The following is a 24,221-nucleotide window of genomic DNA, read 5'->3' as shown; positions in this document are numbered from 1 at the left end:
GAAAAGTATATTTAATTTCTATTCAAGCTCTGAAGCAAAAACCAGCTTGTTCATGCATACGTTATCATCCTAGAAGGAACTAAACAAAGCAACAAGACATTACATGAAACAGTTCTGAAACGGGACTTGATATCAGCAACTATTTTGAGAGTGGTAGAAGCTTCCTTCTTCTTCGTGTGTTTTATTTTCTGCAGCAATGGTTTTTAGCAATTTGGAGGAGGTGATGGCAAATGTCAAGAGGCTTTGAGAACATGGCCATGTGATCAGCACCCTCAATCTCCACTACTTCATCCACTGGGCTCATTTCTATCATCCAGCGTTGGAAACTTTCCTTAATTATTTGGTCGTCCTTGCACACTATATAAGCTCTCGTCGTGCGTCCGTAATTCTCTTCTGAAACAAAATCCTGGCTGGATAAATCTTCTCTGTAAAATGGTGCTGGTCTCTTGAGCATTGTTGCCAAGGTATGCTCCTGCAAAATCCCAATTGTCTTTAGTAACAAACTAGAACACCCTTATCATCTTTCCTCCCATACCTATTTGTGATTGCGCAGAACATGTGGGCAGATGTGCATGTATTAAGTAAATACACGTTAGTCTTGCTTCTAGGAAAACTTTATCTATCGAAACTTCAATTATCAAACATAAATGCATCAGTATATAGAAGTATCGATTATATGCATTCTTACAGCAAAAACACAAATTTAAAATTCCTATACTGTACCCCTTTTGTCTTAGTATTGCCAGTTTATATGTTTGACATGCTATAAGACAGACTCAGCCGGTGCTACAATAAAAAAATAGTGAATATGTTATCCCAAACATATGCTTTGGATGGCCATATGCACAAAGTCGGGGCCCAGTACCATGAAGCCTTCATGCCAAATTTGAGAAGAAATAAAGAAAAGGATCATATACAATAAAGTAGATGATATATGTAAACGCCCAATAGTTAATGTAGGCCGTCAACAACTGTCATACTGCTGTATGCTTACGAACATGAACAGACCTTTTATGGTTGTGGTTGAAATTAAATGCTTGCTTAGCTATTTATGTTGAGGTTCTTAGTGGACCGATTCCATGAATATGACGATTAAATTGAACTAATCGACTTGTTTGCAAGTGCGCCAAATTAATAGTTTACAAGTTTGATTTCTTTATCTCAACATGGACGTTCCATGTGAAGCCCATAGTTGACATAGATGGGATTTTTTCCTCAGCACTTCTCAATGTTCTAGCAGATGTGATGTCAAATTTCAAGCAACGACCCTGTATTTAGATTTGTTTAATTAAATCATGTTCCTAACTCTGAGCTTAATTTTACAAGGCTTGCATAACCAAGTGATTTGTTACATGCAAAACTATCTTCATGGCTTGCAGCAAATCAACGACATGAAGTTTCCACATGATTCTACACCGTCTCAATAATAATATATTGCCAACCTAGCTATGCAAGCGAAAGGAAAAATGTAAGTTAAGACAAGGAGCTAGTAAGTCTGGTTTAGAATCTGGACTCTGTAGGGGAGCCGCATATGGGCAATTGCCCACACAACATTAATGCATGCTACTACAACCATTTGTAATTTTGAATACTTAAGAACTGTTTGGTTGGAACGTTGAAATCCAAGTTAAGTTTGAGTCTTAAGCAATGGCATATATGCGTTCAGCATGACAAAAAACTCAAGTTAAATGACCAGATCATTCTCACAGGCTGGCAGCAGTGACACAAGAACGGAAAAAGGAAAAGAAAAACAGAGAGTGAGAGAGAGAGAGAGAGAGAGAGAGAGAGAGAGAGAGAGAGAGAGGAATAATCTCCAAAATCCATCTGCAAAATGGCGGGGAACTACCTCATTGGAGCACCTATTGAAGACAGTGGAGAGCAAGAATCGTGCGCCAAATTCAACCGTTGCAGGGAACATCTGAGACACATCTTCCTTGAATGTAAATACAGAATCCTCCCACGACTCAATTCGATCCTTTTGAGCAAAAAAATACTGTTTTGGCATATGATCACGACAAAAAAAAAGTGAGATCCTGTTTGGCATGTAAAAATTGGGAGAGAGAGAAAGAAGTCACGCACATGGTATAGAACATCGGTGGGTGGTTTGGAGGGCTGGGGCATGAAGGCGGCAACGAAGACAGCAGCAGAGACCTTGGCCGGAAACATCTCGGCAGCGAGCGAAATGCTGAGGCCGCCGAAGCTATGGCCGACCAGCACCACCCTTTCGTCGGCGGGAATGGATTGAAGTAGGCGTATGAGAGGGTGGGTGTAGTCGGCGAACGTGGCGACCTGGTCGGCGGTGGCGGGGTCGATGCCGGACGCGCCTAAATCCAGGGCGCTCACCTTGTGGCCACCCTCTCTCAACAGGGAGGCCACCCTGAACCAGCACCACCCTCCCATGGCGGACCCGTGAACCAAGACGAAGTGGTGCTTTGTCTCCTCCCCCTTGGTCACCATATTCCCGAACTGCCTGCCCTCTTCGACGCTTGCCCCACGTTAGCCTGATCGATTCCTACTCTCAGCTGGAAACCTCTTCCTTTGCCTTAATCCTCTTCTCTTCTGTAGTTGCCTGAAGCCTGAATCGGCGACACTTTTATAAAGAGATGAACTCAATTGACATTTCTTTCATAACTAGTGAAAGAGAAAGAACGACGAGTGACAATGAATACATATGAATAAATAGGAAAGTGATGGGAAACAGAGAGAAAACAATGAACCGACCTTCACTTCCGCGGAAGCTGTTGACGGCATTGAAAAAGCCTGCAGCTGCCTTATCTAGAACCACCCATGAAGCACAACACTGGGCCACGAGCATTAAATCTGCACATACATGCATTTATAAACTTTTTAAAAATATCAATTTCGTTTTATCCCAACATAAAAGTATTTTCTTGGGCACTCAATTCTCGAATTTGTTATCCACGACCCGCCTCGTAAGGAAGTCCATCTGTGATCCAATAGGTAGAGGCCGTTAGCTTATATATATATATAATGTGGATTTCTCTGATGGTCTAGATGCTCTAGCCTCTCACGGTATACAACCCAATGCATGGGGCTGCAGAAAATTTTAATTCCTCATATACATAAATATAGATATATCTCCACTTCATAATAATGTATAGGATAAAGGATTTACATTTCACTAAATATGTACCACAATATGTAAGAAATAAAATGAGAAAATTAGGAAAAACAAAGATGAAGTGAGAAGAAAGAGCGATTTCCATTTGTGGCATTAGACTTGGTAAAATTGGTAAGACTACAAACGTGCAAATAATATATGTAGAAGCATTTAAAAGTTTTCTTACCACTTGATGCATGCCTTTGAAAGCGTCCGCAAGTAAGCCTAAATGCCAGAAGAAGTTGGGGTTCAAATTGAATTGATCTCTCTCAAACAACTTTATCAAAAGACATCCTCAAATCAATTTTCAAATCTTGAACATGTGATATGAGAATGAGCTGCTAAGCAATCTTCTGCTTTACTTTATTTCATGATTTGACAGATCGTGGAAACATGTGAAGTCAGTTTACCAATGAAAAATCAGATTCCACGGCTAAACTAACCACAAAAATGTCCTATTTAGATGTCTCTGGATTTATGAATGTGATGTCTAAGGGTCGAAGATCATGTTTTGTCACATTTATTGATGACTTTTTCAGCAAGATATGGGTCTTTGCAATGAAAAACAAAATAGAAATCAATAACATCTTCAAGGTCTTTTATGTTGCAATTATGGGTGAAATAAGTATGATAGTTCAGGATAAAACAAATAAGAACATGAAAAAAATGCAAACAAATAATTGTAGTGAGTATAATGCATCATCATTGAGAAAGTACTTTATGAAGCATGAGATTAAACATGTGAAGACAATTCCCAACATTCCACAACATAATATAATTGTGGAAAAGATGAATATGATGATTGTTGAGAGAATTAGAAGTATGCTTTCCAATTCTAGATTGCCTAAGTCCTTTTAGGGGGAAAGTCATACACAGAACATGCTATTTGATAAATAGACAAACTTTAATGCTACTATATTGTGATATTCTAAAAAAGGTCTGATCAGATGAGTAGGTAAAGTATGGTTAGTTGGGTGTCTAGGGTGTAAGGCTTTTATGCATTGTATACTAGACAATCATCCAAATTAGATAATAAAAATATTCCACCAATATTCTTAGCTTTGCATATTATGAATTTGACTACACACTGTGGGATCCAAATAATGAAAAGGTTCACAAAATTCAAGATGTTGACTTCTAAAGGGAGGATTTTGAAGACATTATAGAAGCCAAACAACTAGATATTGGTAAAGGTAATGTTGATGTGTTTGTTTTTGTAAAGCCTCAAGAACAGTCGGTCAAGAATGATGAGACTAAAAAAACTATTGAGGAAGGTGAAGAATGGGCACATGAGCAGTAGTCAGATGACTCTTTTATGAAACTAAGATTGATCAAGAGCATGAGCTAGAGGGGGAGCATCATTCACATGTAAAACTAGACATAGATGCTACATAAGAGCAATATGAGAGAGGTAAGAAAACTCATATCTCATCCACTAGATATCCTCCTAATGAATATGTGTTGTTGATAGTTAGTGGAGAACCAAAAATTTATGCAAAGGTGTTCGATGATATGCATAGAGATGAATAAATACAAGCCATGCAAGAGGTGATGAATTTCCTGCAAAATAATCACACATGAATAACTAAAATGTAGAAAAGTACTACATAAGTGGGTTTTCAAGCTTAAGAATGAAGGCCAAAACAATGTTAGATATACAATCAGACTAGTGGCGAAAAGCTAAGCAAGAGAAGGATATTGACTTTGATGAAATTTTCTTTCATAATGTCAAAATATCATCTATCAAAGGGATATTTGGTTTGGTGACATATCTAGATTTGGAATTAGAGCAATTAGATGAGAAGACTACTTTATCGAGATATAGATGAAAAAATTCACATTGTACATCTAAAAGAGTTTGGATGCCAAGAAGAAGAACATGCTTTGCAAATTAAAAAAAACTTGTATGGAGTTAAAGAGATGTCTAAGCAGTGATGCAAGAAATTTGATGTTTTCATGGTGAAACAAAAAGTATTATAGATCAGTTGTAAATCATAGTGTATAAGGAGTTCTCAACATGTAATTCACTATTTTGTTGTTAGATATGGATGATATGTTGATCAATAGACAATATATCAAATTAATTGGCTAACTAAAGACAGATATGAGCTAGTCTTTGATATGAATGACCTGGTCCACCATCTGCTAGACATGAGAATGTACATGACAAGAGTGCCAAGAAATTGTGGTTGTCATAGGAGAAATATATTGAAATGACACTCGATAGGTTTAACATCAAAGATATCAAACCAATTGGTACTCCTTTAGCAATAGATTGAACAATAAGTAATGTCTATTCTCAACAAATGAGAAGGAGAAAATAAAGAGGGTTTCATATGTTTCTTTAGTGAGGAGCCTAATGTACGATATGGTTTGTGTTGTCTAGATTTAACTTATGCAATTAGTGCAGTGAACTGGTGCTTGTCAAATCTTAACAAGAAGTATTAGGTAGGAGTGAAATTGATCCTTAGGTATCTAAATGGTACTTTCAGTTACTGTTTATGTTTTGGTGAATCTAACCTAGAGATATATAAAAATTTGTTGATGTAGACAAGGTAAATAAATTGAATTCTAAAAATTTATTTCTTGTTATGTATTTATTTTTGTAGGGAGAGGTATAGCAAGACAGTTCAGGTTGCAAAAATGTATGACCATCTGTACTAGAGAAACATGATACAATACAGTGACAAAAACTTACAATGAGATGTTGTGGACAAAGAATTTTCTCCATAATGTATACCTTAGTTAGAAGGCTTATGTACTGCAGTGTGCTATCCACTTAGCAAAAAAAGCTTATCATTCAATGACTAAACATGTTGATGTGAGCTATTATTAGATGTGAGATGTGCTTGAGTAGAAACTAATATAGTTGAAGAAGAATCATATACAGAAGGACCCTACATATATGATAACCTTGCCTCTACCACAAGAGAAGCATAACAAATGCAAAGATTTGGTAGAGATGATTGCCTTTCATTTAAGACACTAGTATGGTACTTTAGTATAGTTGAGATCTTTCTCCTTAAGCTAGAGGTGAGTTTGTTGGATTGGGTCCAACCTCAAAACATGAACCAAACCCTTTCATCTTTATGGTGGAGACTTCCCTTGTGAGAAAAGGTAGAGTCCTTCTCGGTGGGTGTGTAGAGAAAGGAGAGACCATTAAAGAGATAAAGAGGAGGATAAAAGAAAAAAAAAGCAATTACCATTGTGGTGGTAGGAGGGTCACAATAAAGGTGAAGAGAAGAAGAAGAACACAACAAGCTTTGCATGCATGTGGGTGCAACATGAGGAAGAAGAAGAAAGCGTAAGGAAGAGAGGAGAGAAGAAGAGGAGAAGCCTATTGATGTCATTTTTCTCATATGCTCTTGGTCTATTTGTTTCTTGTTGTTATTGACTTATCTACCTGCCCATTGAAATAGTGTTGAATGTACTGATTTAAATTGGAAGAGAGATGAACTCATCCTCTTTACCAGTTTTACCTCATCAAAGTGGAACCCTTATTGCACATGGTTTTTTGCCCCCCTTTTTTTTTGGGGGGGGGGGGGGGGGGGGTTGGGGTGGCGGGGGTTCCATGTTAACTAGTATGCCTATTTGGTAGATGTCACTTTTTTCCTGATTTGGGCTTGTATCTCCTTTGTGAAGGAAGGCAGGTTTGCATGCGAAAGTGATGAGTTGCATACATTGGCCAAATTCTACATGCATCGCACCATATTAGTTGCATGCATCGTACAAATTGTTATACGAATGACACAAGCTGTTGCACACATCGTTCAAGATTTTCATGTTTTGTTCTAACTTCACATTATAAGGTGTATGCGCGATTTTGCATCTTCTGCAGTTTGCGACACATATTGTGCACTTGTTTTTTTTGCACAATTAAGGTTGTTTAGTGCACAAGAAAGGGAAAACTTGTTCAACACTAAGACAGTCAAATACTTAAAAATCGAGACAAACACAGAAAACCCTATAGGTTGTCACATTACTCTGTCAATCAAATTAGGAAGCTAACGGGGTGTAATTCCCACCAGTATTAATATGTGCCATTGAAATTTCAAGACTCTTATCCATTGTCATGAAACCTGTCCCGCACGTGGTAGGGGCTCCATGAGTTATGCTTACGCCTTTTTATATTAGACTAACTGACATTTGAGTTCTTTCTTGCATCCTTAATGTGTTGAGTTTTTTTCTTTTGATGTTTAAGCTATGAAAACTAAAGTTTCATTGTTAATGTTCTCGTCGTTGATCTGGTACTCAGATTAACACCACTTTGGCTTAAATTACTTGATATCACATGATGATGCCAAAGATGTTGGTTATTGTTGGATATATTTCTCATTCCCAAGAGAAATGAAGAGATGCTAAGGAAGCAACCAGGACAAGAAGAGAGAGCACACCGTCTGTTTGACGTATGGAAGTTGTGACACTCAATTGTAAATGAAGGCCATGAAGTGGTGATGCCAATTGCAAATAACGATTTAAATAAAGCCTGGCCATCAACTTAAGTCGACTTCGCGTTTGTGTTTGGCATAAAGAAATGGGAGTTGCACTCCCATGGCTGAAAATAAAATCTGAAATGAGTACGTTAAGAGGATTAAAAGGAAACCGAGTGGCACTGTACCTTCGAAGTTGAGGAAGCAAGCGAAGGCTTGGATTGGTATACTTGGATCGAGCTCGGAGTCAAGCATGATATAGCTATCTAGTCCTTTTGTATAATTACAAATTGTAGTCAATCAATGCGTCTTTTGTTCTGCAAAGTTCTAACTATTCAGATGTTGCCCGTACATGGTCAGATTAGTTTATGCTAATGTCTAAATTAACAGAAACTTTTATGAACCATGCCTTTAACAACCATTTTTTTTAATTTGACTTTGTTTTTGTTGTATCTTTTGGTGGAAAAGTATATTTTATTTCTATTGAAACTCTGAAGCAAGATCCATTTATTCATACATATGTTATCTCCCAAGAAGGAACTAAAGAGAAACAAGTCATTACATGAAGCAAATTCGAAACGAGACCTTATATGATCAGCAACTATGTTGAAAGTAGCAGAAGCTTCCTTTTCATCGTGTGTTTCATTTTCTGGAGCAATGTGTTTCAGCAATGTGGAGGAGGTGATGGCAAAGGTCAAGAGGCCTTGACAACATGGCCATGTGATCAGCATCCTCAATCTCCACTACCTCATCCACTGGGCTCATCTCTATCATCCAGCGTTGGAAACTTTCCTTAATTAGTTGGTCATTCTTGCACACTATGTAAGCTTTCTTTGTGCGTCCGTAATTCTCCTCCGAAACAAAATTCTGGCTGGATAAATCTTCTCGGTAAAATGGTGCTGGTCTCTTCAGCATTGTTGCCAAAGTATAGTCCTGCAAAGTTAACCCAAGTTATCTTAAGTCTTCTCATATACCTGCTGTTTGTGCTTGTGCAGAACCACGAGGGCAGGTGTGCATGTATTAAGTCAGTATAACTTAGTCTTGCTTGTAAGAAAACTTTGTTAACTATTGAAATTTTAAGTACTATATGTCAAATATAAATGCATCTGTATATAGAAGTGTCAACTGTCAACTATATTTTCATGGCAAGTCTCTGCCCTGATTTCCATTTTATAAGATGTACATGGAGGACGTTTCAGGTTAAGCAAAAAACTTTCCAGTATATTCTACCCTTTTTTTTGTCCTAGTGTTGTCTTCAGTTACATCTTTTGCGCGTGTGCACGTGCGTCAGCTATATATGACACATAAAAAGTATTCTTCGACTCATGTGCAATCAGAATTCATGAATATGCATGTTATCCAGAAAATATATATTCACAATTGCACTAAAATCTATTGTTTAAAAGTCTAATTTCTTTATTTCAACATGGATATTCCATGTGAAGCCATAACTGACATGGGATCTTTCCCTAAGCATTCCTCAATGTTCTAGTAGAAGTAATTTCAGATTTCAAGAGAAAAGATCCTCTAATCATGTTTTTAATTGTATAAGGTTTGCATAATCAGGTGACTGGTTACATGCAAAATAATTATCCTCATGGCTTGTAAAGGATCAAGGACATGAAGCCTCCGCGTGATTCTACATAATCTCCATTTGCCAAACTAGCTTTGCAAGAAATAGGAAAAATATAGGTTAAGACAAGGAGCTAGGAAGAACTCTTTAATGGAGGAACATGTGGCCAATTGCCCACACAAGCCATGCAAATTACTTGTTTACATATAGTATCACATATAGAACCATTTTCTTATAATTATTACGCATAATTATTTTGGTAATTTTTGTATACTTAGAACTGTGTAGTTGGGATGTTGTAATCCAAGTTTTAAAGTTTTGAGTCTCAACCAATGCCATGGATGTGTTCAGCATGACGAACAGAACACACGGTCAACTCTTTGCGTGATTCTTTTTTATCAGAAAAACGTGCTGGGGCTTGAGCAGAAATAAATAAATCAATGCGGTAGATGAGCATCTCGTTCCCATAGGTCGGCAAGAAAAGAGAGAGAGAGAGAGAGAGAGAGAGAGAGAGAGAGAAGGGAACTACCTCATAGGAGCACCTATTGAAGACAATGGTCAGAATCAGTCTTGCGCCAAATTCAATTGTTACTGGGAACATCTGAGACGCATCTTCCTTGAACGTGAAAACAGAATCCTCCCACGACTCAATTCGATCCTTTTGAGCAAAGAAATACTGTTTTCGCATATGATCAAGGCACAAAAACGACATATTCTGAGATCATGTTTGACACGTAAAAATTGTGAGAGAGACAGATCAGAGATTAAAGAGAGCGAGAGAGCCACGAACTTGGTATAGAACATCCGTAGGCGATTTGGAGAGCTGGGGCATGAAGGCGGCAACGAAGACAGCAGCGGACACCTTGCCCGGGAACATCTCTGCAGCAAGGGAGATGCTGAGGCCGCCGAAGCTGTGGCCGACCAGCACCACCCTTTCGTCGGCGGGAATGGAGTGAAGTAGGCGTATGAGGGGGTGGGTGTAGTCGGCAAAGGTGGCGACCTGGTCGGCGGTGGCGGGGTCGAGGCCGGACGCTCCCAAATCCAGGGCGCTCACCTTGTGGCCATCCTCTCTCAGCAGGGACGCCACCTTGAACCAGCACCACCCTCCCATGGTGGACCCGTGGACCAACACGAAGTGGTGCTTCTTCTTCTCCTCCATGGACGCCATTTCTGCAAACTGCCTACTCCTCTTTGTATGGCCCTGCCTTAGCCCGATCTCTCTGCTCTCAGCTAAAAGCCTTTTCCCTTGCCTTAGCCCCCTTTCCTGTAGTTGCCTGTTAGCCCCCTTTCCTGTAGTTGCCTGAAGCCTGAAACTGCAACGCTTTTATAGAGAGATGAACTCGTTGGCGTGAACCAGTGGGATGCTTCCGCGCGCCTCATTTTTTAATTTCATGTGCACATTTAATAGGAAACGCCGTGGAAGAAAGAGAGAAACAATGAATTATGTTAATAACTAATAGGCAAAGTGATGGAAAAAAGTGAGAAACAGGGCATGAACCATCTCTGGTCTCTACAAACAAAACGCGCAAGTGGTTTACGGAAAAGTCCCTAGCCTCCTATCAGGATGGAGATCGACTTCCTTACGCGGCTGGCTGCCGGAAAAAGGTCGGAGAAAGAATCCGAGTGGTTAAAGGCTGTTCTTGGTCAGCCATTTGGTGGGCCTTCGTTCATGATTCAAATAATACCCTTCTTTTTTGGTAAGGTGATGGGGGCGGATGGCGTGGGGAAGACGCGTTTGCCTTTATGTGGCTGCTATGCTTTCTTTCTTTTATATGGTATGGAGTGAAACATGGCCTATGAAAAAGATAATATATTGTCTTTTCACCAAACCTTTTATGAATATGGGAGAAAGTAGGAGAAAGGGGAAGGAAAGAGGATTTCAGTCCTTTTATTTTATACAAGGAGTGGGTCTCAATGCATGCCCAAATTTTCATTTCTATGAGACAGCAAAACCAATTTTCCTCCGTCTCCCTGTCGCCGGAATCTTCTACCGCCGGTCTCTCTCTCTCCCTCTCTCCATGGCCGGCACTGGCCATGGCTCCTCCATGCTAGGCATCTTTTACTTGGGTCTTCTCTTTCTTGTAGCCTTCGATGATATTTTGAGTGGTTTATACTTTTTCATTTGTATTTTGAGTGATATTTATACTTTTTCATTTGAAGCATCCAATTTTCTGACAAAGGTTACTGTGAGCTGTGTATTGTACAATGTCATGTGCCTCTGCGCAACACTGCAGCTGTCGAGACATGCAAATTATTTTGTCCACATATAAATATAATGAAACCTTATTGCATGTGTCAAATATCAATGAAATGGCGGAGCGTTCAAGTTGAAGGAGTCTCTCTCTCTAGAAGTGGAAGCAATGCTCAAGGAACACCAATTTGACGTTGTGGAAAGGTCCGAAAAACTTGGCCTCTTCAAAAATGGAAAATTAGGTTTTGGATGTGCCACCTAAACAAATAAATCATTTTTTAAAAACTTTGTTTTCATGCAACCAGATTTTGCAAAATTGAGATAAATAAGAGACTAGCTATTTCTTGCGTCCCGGACAACTCAATGCCTGCCTGCGAAAGTGACTGCAAGCAGAATCTGAATGCCAAAAAGAAGTGGTGTTTAAAAATTGATCTCTCCCAAACAACTTTACTTTCTCAAAAAACTTAATTATATAAGTCAAGATTTTCAAATTCTTGAAGGTACGCTGCGAGAACACTACAAAAAAATAAGCATATAGTATCGACGGCACGCTGCGAGAACACTACAAAAAAAATAAGCATATATTATCGACGGGCAGAGAACATCGGTAACGGTGGTCTAAACGTTGGTAAAGCTTTTACTGATGTTTCCTATGAACGTCAGTACACAAATTGCCATGAAACTTATCACTAACATCTCTCTTGCACTCGTGGATATAGATCGTGTTCACCATCCCATGCTGAATGTAGTTGAATGTATTATTCATATTCACAGAAAACAGGTTTTTTTGAAAAAAAAGGACACGAAAAACACAATAAATTAAATAGCAGTTTAAAACTTAAAAAAACGTTAAAAACGAAAAAGCTTGTTTTTAACGTGTTTTTTTCATTTTTTCAGTTTTTTAATGCCAAATAGTTTTTTTTTTATTTTTTATTTGTTGCAAATCCTACTTATCTTTTCGTGTTTGTGTTTATTAGTTTCTCACTTATTTTATTTTCCCTCCACTTTTAGTTTTTTATTTTTTTTTAAAATTTACTGTATTTTTTCTTTTTTTTAAGCTCGTTGTATTATACTCGAAAAATACCTTGCCGTTTAAAACTCCAAGACGTTATTTGTGACTATGTAATCACAGTTGGTAGGTAATTAGTTTTTGTTTTGATTCTTGAGGACATCAACTTTTTTGTGCTATAAATTGAAAGTCATTGACGCATAAGTTGAAACAACAGTAAACATGGTATCTAAAAGCACTAAAAGTAATTACTGTATCTTAAGAGTACAAGCAGTTGGGTAGAAGCTTCGACTCTTTTTTAAGTAATAGAATGAAATACTTTTCCTGCTCACCACGTGATCAGTGTTGAAAGTGATTGACATATGCCGTGAGGATGCATTTCTACATATCTACTTTGTTTTTTTCGCTGGAATCGATTACTAGTTCAAATTCATGCAAAGAATATTTATTTCTGGAGTCCAATTCAGGCATAGGTTAATATGGCTGCAAAATCTGGCTCTTCATGAATGGGTAAATTAAATGCATACATTTTTCATACAATCAACCAAATCATGAAAGTGAAAAGCAAAAAAAGATGTCATCGAGAGTCAAAACAAAAACTAATTATCTACCAACTGTCAACCCAACGTTTCAATCAACCCCCTCAGAGAGACAAGTATGACTTGCCATCAAATAAAATGATGCTAATAAGAAATCAAACTATGTCTACTATTTCCTACATTTGCTTTGATTTGGAATATTGAAAGCTACAAACATATAGAGTTCATATCAAGTGCATTTTCAAGTGAGAAGGTGCACATCAATTTTGTTTTTATCTAAATATATGCCGAACAGAACGATGCCATCTCGGGTTATATGTGACAGCACCATAAACATGTTAGAGAAACTCAATTGCGTGTGATACATAATAACAAGTGGATGATTGATAATATTAGAATTGTGTTGGTATAAAATGAATTCATTCCTAAGGTTGGAACAGATTCACGAAACGAATATTAGACAATTTTTTTTGGGGTAAGTGCAAGTGTATAATGTGTTTCGTTTGGACATCGCTAATGTCACTTTCACCGACACACATTGGGCATGGGTAAAAGTTGCCGCACAAATTGCCGACATTGTCCATGCAACAGTAAAGACTTCTCCAATTATTGACTCTGCTTCAATTCCATTTTTTTCTTTTCTCTTTACTTTTCTTCCCACCGGTGGTTACTTTTTTTTGGGGTAAGTGCAAGTGTTCTTCATCATTTTTGAATGACTAAACGATAAAATTGTCCTCAATCTACTCACTGTGAATGATTTTAGGTTATAACTAAGGTATATATCACTATTTTTCGATAGTATTTAACAGTGAAACTTTATAAAAATGTTTGTTGAGTTTAGTACACTCTATTTGATATATTAATTTCATAAAATCTCTATACAATCACAAAACCCCAATTCTTCTCTAATTTGTGTGCTCTTCAGTTCAAACAACTCTGAAATGGGTAAGAGGAAACCCTATATGTAGGGAATTCCAGTTAAATTACCATTGGTGTTTGGATCTTCTCATATATTCCTGCTAAATGATCCCTATATGAATTAGATGTCCGATATCCAAATTATGTTTCTAAATTTTGAACAATAGAGAGGAAACATAAATAAACAGATCGAAAGTGGGATCTGTAGATCTTATCATATCATAGGAATCTTGAAGATAACACCAAAAACATTTGGACAGCTCACCATATAAAAGGTCTCTATAATAAATTGTATTAATAAATGGCGGTCCGTGCTCACCCAGATTTGACTTTCATACAATCAGCCCATCTCATGGTATGTGGCCCACATATGTAATATTTAATGTAGGTGTCATACATTTACCGTTTGCAGTTTATAGGAATAGAGCTCATAGGAATCAAACTGGCGACTACCCTTACATTGTTCCACCAGTCGGTGATATCTAAATATTTGTCGGCTGTCAAAAGGCTGCGTATTTCCAAGAATCTGAACAGTTTGGACCCAATTAAAACTTCTAGTGTACTGGATTTAGACTTGGACTAAAATTTCCAAAAATAAATATGGATTGATAGATATAAGGTTTGACATTTATATGTAACTTGGTAGGTTTGCTTTTAGATCTTGTAAAAGCTCAAGTGCAAGAAGATCAAATAGTCATAAATTGAAAAAAATATAACATTATCAAGAACGCTGGCCCATACTCTTATCGAAACCCAGCGAGTAAGCCTGGGCATTAGGTCAACCCGGGATGATAAGGAGTTGGGCTCGGGCCGGCCTGCCACCTAAAACCCATGCCCGGGCCCGACCCAACCATTCAAACCTGAGCCTAAGCCCGGGCCAATTAAATTAAAAAATATATATTTAATATAAAATAATATATAAATTTAATTAATCATTATATATATATATATTAATAAAATAAATATAGAAAAAATATCAAACCTACCTAGGCTTATCGGGTTCAACTGGGCCAGCCCGATGCCCTTTTTTCCTAGCCCGGGCCCGAGTTAAATCCAAGAATGCCAACCCATTGACATTCCTAAGAATCTAGGTGCGATCTTCCTAAGTAGTAAAGGGACGTTTCATTATCCCATGAACTTAATTGATCCTAGAATCTGATGAGGGGAGCCCATAAATTCATCATTGGATTTGTTAATTAATCCTTGCATCTTTCAAACGTAGAATTTATATAAGTGATAAAATTCAACGATCTAAAATCTTCGAATCACACCTTGGATCTAAGATTTCAGGTAATCAAACACTTTTTTTTTTGCGCGTTGAGGATTCGATACTCTATAACTTGATGCTTTATTTTAAGGAAAAAAAAGACTTATAACATCAATTTTTTTACAGAAGCAATAACTTTCCTTTATTTTACAAAAATAAATTGAATTAAACATGATTTATAGTAAATTAGTGTTTATAAACGTATTAAGAGGTTCATATTTTGATTAAAATACTTTATAACACATTTAATTGGTCTAAAGATGTCAATGGAGCGAATTCAGATTGGGTATATGATCAAACTATTTTAGAAAAATGGATATGACAAAATTTACCAAACCATTAAGCAATCATATCAGTTTTGGACTTGAAAATGACATCTAATATTAGTGTTACACAAGTCTAATAGAGTCGAGTTCATCCAACTCGAACTCGAGTTATTAGTTAAATTCAAACTCAACTCGTTTAACTTACAAATCAAGTTCCATTCGAGCTTAATCTAGCGATTTCGAGCCTCATTAAACATTTCTACGTTCAAATTAATTCCAGTTTCAAAAAGAACTTCAAGTTTTTTACTTTCTTAAGGAGAAATGCTTAATTGTGTTTCAAAAAGAACTTCAAGTTTTTTACTTTCTTAAGGAGAAATGCTTAATTGTGTTAGATCAAATTACATTTCAAATTAATGGCGTATCAGCCGCTAGCAGAGCTAGAGATTTGGCTGCTGGGGGTTATTAATTTAATAACCTTAATGCTTTTAAGAGCACATATATATATAAACAATCAAATGTATCAAATTATTAATGTAAAAATAAATAAACATTGTAAGATTGGTGTGGGCAGACTGCCCACACCAGCCACCACGTGGCTCCCCCACTAGTATAAGCAAGTCCAACCTCAAGGTGATAAATTCTCCGTGAAATTTATGAGGGGAAATATTGACATAAGACTATGACACAAGGTTGGAACCTTATTTAAATGCATACAAGTCCTCATTGGTCTAATATAAAGTTTATTTCTGTAAATCAAAAGTACGAACATATTATTAGTTTATTTATTTAAAAATGCATATAAGTCCTCATTGGTCTAATATAAAGTTTATTTCTATACAACGAACATATTATTAGTTTATTTATTTACGTCACCTTTCACATCACCCTACAGAACCGGCGATCTTTCTCGCCCTTATCCAACCATCATAATTAATACTCCAAATGAAGTCTCTTCCCCAACATCATAATCAATTCGATCAAGTAGAAAAAATCTGATTAGACCAAAGTCCGTGAAAATTAAGAAAAATTATGGACAGTATGCAAACACGTTTGACCACTTAAAATTGGAAAAATATGCTAAATATACCTTTATGTGATGCAAATCACACATCAGTCTTTGACAGGAAGCCGTTTCTACAACTACAAGTTTTCTTTATATGTAAGTTGTATTTTAAAAGTCCAACCATACTACATGTTGCATGTTTTGCGTTTGAAATATCTGATTTTTTTTTTTTGTGTATTCATCGATGAAAATGTTGTGACGTGTAGATAATATCTCACAACGTATAGAATTTCATAGGTTTTGTAGTATTAAATTTCCTTTTGACGTTCCATATATGTAATCGTGCCAAAGGATAGAGTGGAGAAATAGATTATTAGGGTTTCAAATTGAATGTGAGGTGATAGGAATGTCAATGGATCAGATTTGAATTGGGTACACTCTTGATCATATCGGTTTTTTCAGATGTTTATATATTTGGATTTGAATAAGAACAAAGAAAAGTTGTACTCAAGTTTGAATCCGAAATCCAATTTTACAATTCAAATCTCATTTAAATCTGATTTTTGTATTCATATCTTCTTCCAATCTGAATTTTTCAACCAAATTTTGTCAAATTTCAAAATGTACAAGCACTAGATACAGGATATTTGTTAAAAAATAAATCCGATTCAAATCCATATTAGAATTCGATTAATGTATATCCAAATCTTAATCCGATATTAATTTGTTTTCGTATTCGATTTTTCCATATATCCAATTCAAATCAGTTATATTGACATCTTTACTTGTAAAAGAATTTATTTACTCAAACATTTATTGATATCATTCTTGGTGTGTTCGGGAGTCCAACATTATAATAATACTAATTAAATGTGCATATTTGTGCAGCCAAACAAAGTAGAGTGAGAATGTTTAAAACCTTAATATATGTGTCGTTCCGAAATAAAAAACTTCAACAAAGAAAATAACATGGAATCTTTCCTTTTTCATATTTTTTTAATCTTTTCATTTTTTCATGGTTTTCCTGTCATTTTTTTAGGTTTTAGTTATCAAATTTTTATTTTCATATAAATAAAGAGGGGTTTGGCGGAGCTAATGTCCCACAAAACCTATTTTCTAAAAACTTAGATTAGTGGTTGAACTTAGATGGATCTGAATCCAATTATATAAAATAAACTCAAGTCAGTGTCTCATTGTCAACGTTTTTCACAACCTTAACATAACCATGTGGGAGACGTTTTGCCCACAGCAAAGGGACTCATAAAAAAAAGGAAGTTGGGATACTTTAAAATTTTTTATGAAGAATATAATTTTCAAAATTTTAGCTTTTTCATATATTTTTTATTTTTATAAAACGATTTCCCTTTTTTTTTTAGTAAAGGGTACTTTGGTCATTACACTGTATAAAAATTATAAGGGACGCAAACGTTTTCCTTATTGCGAGGACGAGTGGTGTGCGTCGAGGTACGAGTTGGGATATTTAATTTGAAAATTATTTGAAAAGAAATGTTTGTTTAGTCTTTTAACTTTTTTTTTCAATTTTTTTTATTAGTCGACAGCGTTTTTATCATCAGTAAATTTAATAACATCACTCGTTTTCTTTCTAGCCCTTCTCCCTCCCTCCTCTCAATCTATGTTAGCCAAAGGCCATGCGTCTTTCATGTTCTTCACCAAATCGGGGATTTGACTATTTGAGATGTTAGACACAGAAGGGTCCGATGGTCCATCGTTTTCTTCCATATACAGGGGTTCTCTTTCGGTCTTCTAAGACGATCAGATCTGTACAAGAGAGAGGAAGAGGAAGGAGATAATGGTGGAGAAGAAGAGGCACCACTTCGTCTTGGTCCACGGCTGCTGCCATGGAGGGTGGAGTTGGTACAAGGTGGCCTCCTTGTTGAGGGGCGCCGGCCATGAGGTGAGGCCGCTGGACTTACGAGCATCCGGCATCGATGCGGCCACACCCGATCAGGTCTCGAGCTTTGCCGACTACAACCAGCCGCTGGTGGACCTGCTCGAGTCCTTGCCGGCCCATGAAGGAGTTGTGCTGGTCGGTCATAGCTTCGGCGGTCTCAGCATCGCCTCCGCCGCAGAGAGGTTCCCAACCAAGGTCGCCGTCGCTGTCTTCGTCACTGCGGCCATGCCCAACCCCAAGCTGCCACCTTCCATGCTCCTACACAATGTCAGCCCCCTCTCTCCTTCGGCTTCTTCATGCTTGTGCTCCTTAATGGTTTTCCTTCACTTTAGATGCCCAACAGGCCTTTTGATGCATTCGTATTTTCTCATTCCCTTCATCTCTTTGCTTCTTATGCGGCATGGCATATTGTCAGTATTTCTTTGTCCAGAAGGAGCGGATTGAGTCATGGGAAGACTCAAGTTTGGTGGCTCACACGGATACATCAAGACTTCTGCCGGCCACGATTGAGTTTGGGACGCAATTCATGCGTTCTCGCCTGTACAACAACTGCTCCGTCGAGGTAACATCCTCATGACTTTGAACTCATGCTTAGCGACTTCGTTTTCTAGTATAAGCACTCTGCAGAAATGGACATGTTACTGCACAATCATGCCAATGCAACTCTCCTTCTTAGTACTAGTTGTGTGGAAGCTCTTCTCAAGTGGGCTCTGCAAGCTTGTGTGGGCAGTTGCCCCTACAGACCGGCCCGGCCTGACCCCGTTTTCATTAGTGAATTGGATCAAGATATGTGAGGTGCCTTGGAAACTTGCCTATTGATTTTAAATGCCCTCCTCCCTTACAATGCCCTAACCGGACACTGATATTTAATGCCTCCCAACTAAAAATTTTCGACTGTCATTGGATGCTTAAACGGGAAAATCATTATGACTAGGGCCAGAGTTTTAACTATTCAACTGAGCCATCAATTGAAAAAATTTAAATTAGGGACAATTTGTTGGTGTTTCATGAATCTGATTTAAAAATCGAGGCAGTTTTATGACACAATAGAACTATTGTTTCATGAACTTACTACAATCTTTAGTTCCGATTCAAGAAACACTTGCAAAGTGTCTTTACTACCAAACAACTAAGCTTGGGCATTGGGCCAGCCTAGCCCAACATTTAAAACTTGGGTCTGGGCTCAGCCCGACATTTAAAACTTGAGCTCGGGCTCGGCTTGACTCAAAAAACCCGAGCCCGAGACCAGCCCTGAGCCGATTACATTAAAAAAATATTTTAATATAAAATAATACATAAAAATAATGAATGGTAATAAAATATTATATATATATATATTAATAAAATTTTTAAAAAAGGTTATTGGGCCCAAGCCGAGCTTATCAAGCCCACCCGGGCTGGCCTGATAACAAGCCCCGCCAGCTCGGGTCACATTTTTCCAAGCCTAAGTCGAACCGGGTATCAAGTTCAGGCGGTGGAGCTAGTGCCCAGGCTTACAAACAACCCCAGTGTGTCTCATTTAATCTCACCAATAGAAACTATATTACCAATGAACTACATATATCTTGAGACTTCCCCTCTTCACATACCAGCCCTTGAACCCTAAACGTTTGGGGACCGGGGGACGAAACCAATAATTTTTATGTCCAAACAAAATGACGTAGGATTTCATTATTGTCAAGCAAATCACATGGGACATTGATTGCAATAATACAATCTCTAACCATGATTTCTATAATTGAGTATAGCTGTATTCCAGCAGCATCATAGCATGACTGAGACTATTGTTGAGCATTGAACATAACGATGTACTCAACAACAGGTTGTGAAAATCTACAGGTATATCGGACCCTTATATACCATACTTTGATGAAAATAATTTAGGCTGTAGATTTAAAAAAAATCGAACAATGGTGATTAAGTTGTAAATGTAGAGATCAAACTATTCTTTCAAAAGTCTCAATACCCTTCAAATGAAGAGATGAAGGGAAAAAAGGTAAATAAATCTGTTATCAAATCCTGGCCCACCTTTGAGGGGTATTTTGAACTAATGAAAAAACAACTTAGCTTCTATGTTTGCAACTTATGTCCTCATTTGATTTCTTTGGAATCGACGACCTAAATGGTACTTGTATATGTCCTGACGTTGTTATACGAGTGATTCGAAAGCGACATTAGATCATGAGCACACCAATTTGATATTTTAGTGGATTTGAGAATGATACGTTTCATTTTTTAATTATTTTTAATATAAACTTTCAAAATGGTAACCTAAAGTCCTAATATAATAGGTTCGAAAGGTGCCAAACCTACCAACCTCGGAAGTGCATTTCATCTATTCTATTCTACATTCCCCATGTAAGACACCAAAGGGCCCTTTAGTAATAGCCGTCTCATGCATCTGTCTCAAAAATTGGTAAGATTTATTGAACACTTTAAAGTCTTCTATAAATTTACCTTACTTTTACTTCTGCTTTATGGTCGAGAATGTTTGCTTAACACCAAGTTGCTTATAGATCAAATTTATATATTTTTAAAAAGGAAAGGAAAAAATTTAGTAAATTTGTTAATTGATGATCTCAATTTCTTGAATGTTTGCAGGACTACACTTTGGCAACGATGCTAAAGAGAGCCGCACCGTTTGATCGAGACGACTTGTCCTGCCATGATTTTGTTTCCGAGATAAATTATGGTAGAACTAAACGAGTTTATGTGGTGTGCAAAGATGACCAAGTAATAAAGGAGAGTTTCCAACGGTGGATGATAGAAGTGGGTCAAGTGGATGACGTGATGGAGATTAAGGGTGCTGATCACATGCCCATGTTCTCAAAACCCCATGACCTCTGCAATCTCCTCCTTCAGATTGCTGATACCCACTCTTCCTGATTCAACTTTATGTATGAATTGCCCTTTGGTTAATTAGCTGTCTAGTTTGTAAGCTATAATCTGCATCATGCAGTGTTATACTTTCCTGAGTTTGGATGTTAACCACAAAAATGAGAATATGGATCCCAAATCATGTATAATGTATTTGGAAACACGGAAATTGCCTTATTGCTTTGTTCTGCTGCACTGATTTTTTGCTTCTTTTCAGCTTCTTACCCTCAGAAGCGGAGACCAAATGGCAAGAACTAAGGAGTAGTGTTAAGTTGCTCCATCACTCTGTCTCCTTTCTTAGAAAAGAATCAAAGAATTACAGAAACAACAGACATTTTATAAAAAACAAAGAACATACAGGAAAGGAGACAACCCTACAACATTACAAGAGTGCCCATTCCGAGTGAGCAGGGGAGACCCATTGTCCTGCGGAAGGCCGAAGCCTCCACTTAACTGATCGGTTTTTTAGAATACAAGACCTGCTTTTAGTGCCTTTTAGTGTGACCATTGCGCACTTCAACTTACATGTCAGTGACAGACAATTTTGCTGCACAGAGAGTTGATGCCCAAAATTACCCATTCATAATGCATATTCACAACAATATCCATGATACAGACTAACATCAGCAAACTTAATGTTTTTTTCCATGCATGCACAGCCTGTAACTGATCTTCTGTCCCCAGATATAGGAAAGAGTTGATTATTGCATTCAGAAAAGTGAAAGGGGGCCAAGGATCGATCTGATCCCCACCTCTAGCCAGAGTGCACGCACAAATGCTATTTCTAGAGAATATTAATTACCGCATATCCTTCCAAAGATGGCAGTCCTCACCTTGTTTTAGTATGATACTTAAAAGAATAGGCCGCAGCCAATCCATATTCATCTATGTCACATGAGTTCGGGTACGGCGAATTTGAAAATTATGGGTAAACGGATATAACAAATTTTTAAATTCTCAAAAATGAAAAAATGAAAAAAAAACATTAATAGTTCATAAGTGTAATCCCATAAAAAAATCTACAAACAAAATAATAAACAGATGCAAAACAAAAAATATATAATGATAAAAAAATTTAAAGAATAAGACAATAAGCAATCAACTGTTACAGAAAAGTGAGAAACCGATCATGATCAGGCTATCATTCTTCATTTAAGCTTGTGCATAAGCTTGGCTGATTGGCACCATCACTTTTTTTGGTTGATGAAGAGAATTGAATGAAATAGCTGATAGATTCATTTAATTTTTAATCAAAAGTAGCAACAACAAAACAAAACTGCAACCAAAATAGCCGACAGAAATAAAATGCAACCAAAACAAAAGTGGCAGCAACATATAAACACATAAAATCAAACAAAACATGAAAACGTATACAAATCCGTAGATTTACAGTTCAATCTTCAAACAAAAACATCCGAATAAAAAAAAAAAAGAAAAACCCCTAAATAGAAAAATGGAACCCTAAGTTGTAATAGTGAAACGAATAAAAAGAATACTCACCTGGCTGCCGCCAATTGCCGCCGTGTACCGCCAGACATGGCCGCCGGTTGTCGGACGTCATTGCCACCACCAATCATGGCTCTACTGCTCTACTGTGGAACAACACTGTTCCACACTGGTCAGCTTCAAGCTGAAGAGCTCGACCTTTCGTAACATAAAAATAATGTTTTTTATTGTTTGGATCGGGTCTGACTCATACCCGATCCAACCCATACCCAACGGAACGTACCAGCGTATCAGAGTGGGTATGTAGGTCCATCCCACGTACCTGTGTCACATAAATATTCATGCTTAATAAAGTATCACTTGTAAAATTATTTTTCAAAGTTAGCGTATTAATTGTCATTCATTTTTAAAAGAAATTATATATGGCACATTAAAAATAATCAATCAATTTTAACCAATCAAGTTGATTGAACAATTCAAGTCACATGATCTTCATAGTTCTTTAGCCTCAAATAATCTTAATATTGTACGGACACAATTTAAACCTTTTGTAAACATATAACTTAATTAATTAATCAACATGCCTGCACACACACAAACACTCTTTCTCTCTCTCTCTCTCTCTCTCTCTCTCTCTCATGCACACACACATACACACACACACATAGGAACATTGGTGGAGAACATCGATCTGTTGATTATATATGATGAGTTCCTAAAAAACCTGCTGGCCCTACCAATAGACACAAGGTTTTTTTTTTTCACCTCGTTTGGTTTTGAGGAAGTATAAATTGCTAAAACCAGGATCGTAGATGTACGACCAGTACTAAAGAGAAACAAACATTATTATTTTTGTCTACCTACAAGCTTGAAAGAAGGGAAAAGATTTGTTTAATTTGTCACTTGAGTTTTTTATTATAATAATAATGGAAAGCTGATGTGCAATTACAAATTTGGTGAAAGCACTTGACTTATGCCTTATTGTTATAAACCAAACTTAAATTACAAGCTAAAAATTTGATCTTTCCCTTTCTTTCAAGCAATAATACATAGGGTAGACAAAAACAAATAATTGTTTACTTTATCTTCCATTATAAATTTAAGATGCAGTGGGCCTTCCATTATCATTATAGATCAAAATTGTTGACAAATTGATTAGACAAATATTCCATATTCTTTCAAGTTGTGTTGTTGTTTGGCCAAAAATATTTTGCTAACTCTGCCTTTCGGATTTACATTTAGCCTTCAATTACATGATCATGAGATCTTCACAATTCCAACCGCTAGCTCTCGAGGGGTCCTAGATTCATATATAAGAGTTGTTCAGAAGGGGGAGTTTGAATACCACAAACAAATGTCCATGGATGAACAAGCCACGGACGTTTATCACTCGATAAAATACCATGGGTGTTTGTCATTGGACAAAAAATTTGTCCACCGTGTGTGATTGGCATGGATAAGCGTCCATGGTTATGCTCACCGTGTGTTGACTGTACAGAAGACAAAAAAATTGAGAGAGACAAAAAATGTTACCGTTGAATGTTCAAATTAAAAAGTATTTGTAACAACTAAACTTAACAATGTCAAACCAAAACCTGTTATAAACTGCAAAAAAAAAAAAAAAAAAAAAAAACTTCAACATGGCACTACAAACATAACCATGTCAAAA

The 24,221-nt window shown here is 37.1% G+C and overlaps 3 protein-coding genes across 3 annotated transcripts; 1 reads left to right on the top strand and 2 right to left on the bottom strand.

Annotated features, from left to right (window-relative positions):
• Nucleotides 1-6: 6 nt before the first annotated feature.
• LOC116252688 (salicylic acid-binding protein 2-like) lies at nt 7-2,795 on the bottom strand. The gene is made up of 4 exons (XM_031627125.2): nt 2,722-2,795; nt 2,080-2,576; nt 1,847-1,993; nt 7-472 (listed from the first exon to the last, which is right to left on the bottom strand). The coding sequence occupies exons 2-4, from the start codon at nt 2,455-2,457 to the stop codon at nt 182-184; spliced, it is 816 nt and encodes a 271-aa protein (XP_031482985.1). The 5' UTR covers nt 2,458-2,576; nt 2,722-2,795; the 3' UTR covers nt 7-181.
• Nucleotides 2,796-8,005: 5,210 nt separating this feature from the next.
• LOC116252115 (salicylic acid-binding protein 2-like) lies at nt 8,006-10,759 on the bottom strand. Its single transcript, XM_031626187.2, has 3 exons — nt 9,915-10,759; nt 9,654-9,800; nt 8,006-8,484 (listed from the first exon to the last, which is right to left on the bottom strand). Exons 1-3 carry the CDS (start codon nt 10,290-10,292, stop codon nt 8,194-8,196), a joined length of 816 nt encoding a protein of 271 aa, XP_031482047.1. The 5' UTR covers nt 10,293-10,759; the 3' UTR covers nt 8,006-8,193.
• Nucleotides 10,760-17,939: 7,180 nt separating this feature from the next.
• LOC116253335 (methyl jasmonate esterase 1-like) lies at nt 17,940-21,268 on the top strand. Its single transcript, XM_031628112.2, has 3 exons — nt 17,940-18,496; nt 18,645-18,791; nt 20,831-21,268. The coding sequence occupies exons 1-3, from the start codon at nt 18,128-18,130 to the stop codon at nt 21,113-21,115; spliced, it is 801 nt and encodes a 266-aa protein (XP_031483972.1). The 5' UTR covers nt 17,940-18,127; the 3' UTR covers nt 21,116-21,268.
• Nucleotides 21,269-24,221: the final 2,953 nt, after the last annotated feature.

This window comes from Nymphaea colorata, chromosome 4 (genome assembly GCF_008831285.2).
Source record: "Nymphaea colorata isolate Beijing-Zhang1983 chromosome 4, ASM883128v2, whole genome shotgun sequence".
NCBI lineage: Eukaryota > Viridiplantae > Streptophyta > Magnoliopsida > Nymphaeales > Nymphaeaceae > Nymphaea > Nymphaea colorata.
Note: the sequence above shows the minus strand (reverse complement) of the source record. Positions and strands in the feature narration are given on the sequence as shown.

Excerpts from the sequence above, each read along its gene's own strand:
- LOC116252688 (XM_031627125.2), bottom strand. The coding sequence starts at position 2,457 with ATGGTGACCAAGGGGGAGGAGACAAAGCACCACTTCGTCTTGGTTCAC. Across the intron at positions 1,994-2,079 it reads CCACCGATGTTCTATACCAT|TATTTTTTTGCTCAAAAGGA; the intron begins GTGCGTGACTTC and ends ATGCCAAAACAG. Across the intron at positions 473-1,846 it reads TCAATAGGTGCTCCAATGAG|GAGCATACCTTGGCAACAAT; the intron begins GTAGTTCCCCGC and ends GGGATTTTGCAG.
- LOC116252115 (XM_031626187.2), bottom strand. The coding sequence starts at position 10,292 with ATGGCGTCCATGGAGGAGAAGAAGAAGCACCACTTCGTGTTGGTCCAC. Across the intron at positions 9,801-9,914 it reads CTACGGATGTTCTATACCAA|TATTTCTTTGCTCAAAAGGA; the intron begins GTTCGTGGCTCT and ends ATGCGAAAACAG. Across the intron at positions 8,485-9,653 it reads TCAATAGGTGCTCCTATGAG|GACTATACTTTGGCAACAAT; the intron begins GTAGTTCCCTTC and ends TTAACTTTGCAG.
- LOC116253335 (XM_031628112.2), top strand. The coding sequence starts at position 18,128 with ATGGTGGAGAAGAAGAGGCACCACTTCGTCTTGGTCCACGGCTGCTGC. Across the intron at positions 18,497-18,644 it reads CTTCCATGCTCCTACACAAT|TATTTCTTTGTCCAGAAGGA; the intron begins GTCAGCCCCCTC and ends GCATATTGTCAG. Across the intron at positions 18,792-20,830 it reads ACAACAACTGCTCCGTCGAG|GACTACACTTTGGCAACGAT; the intron begins GTAACATCCTCA and ends GAATGTTTGCAG.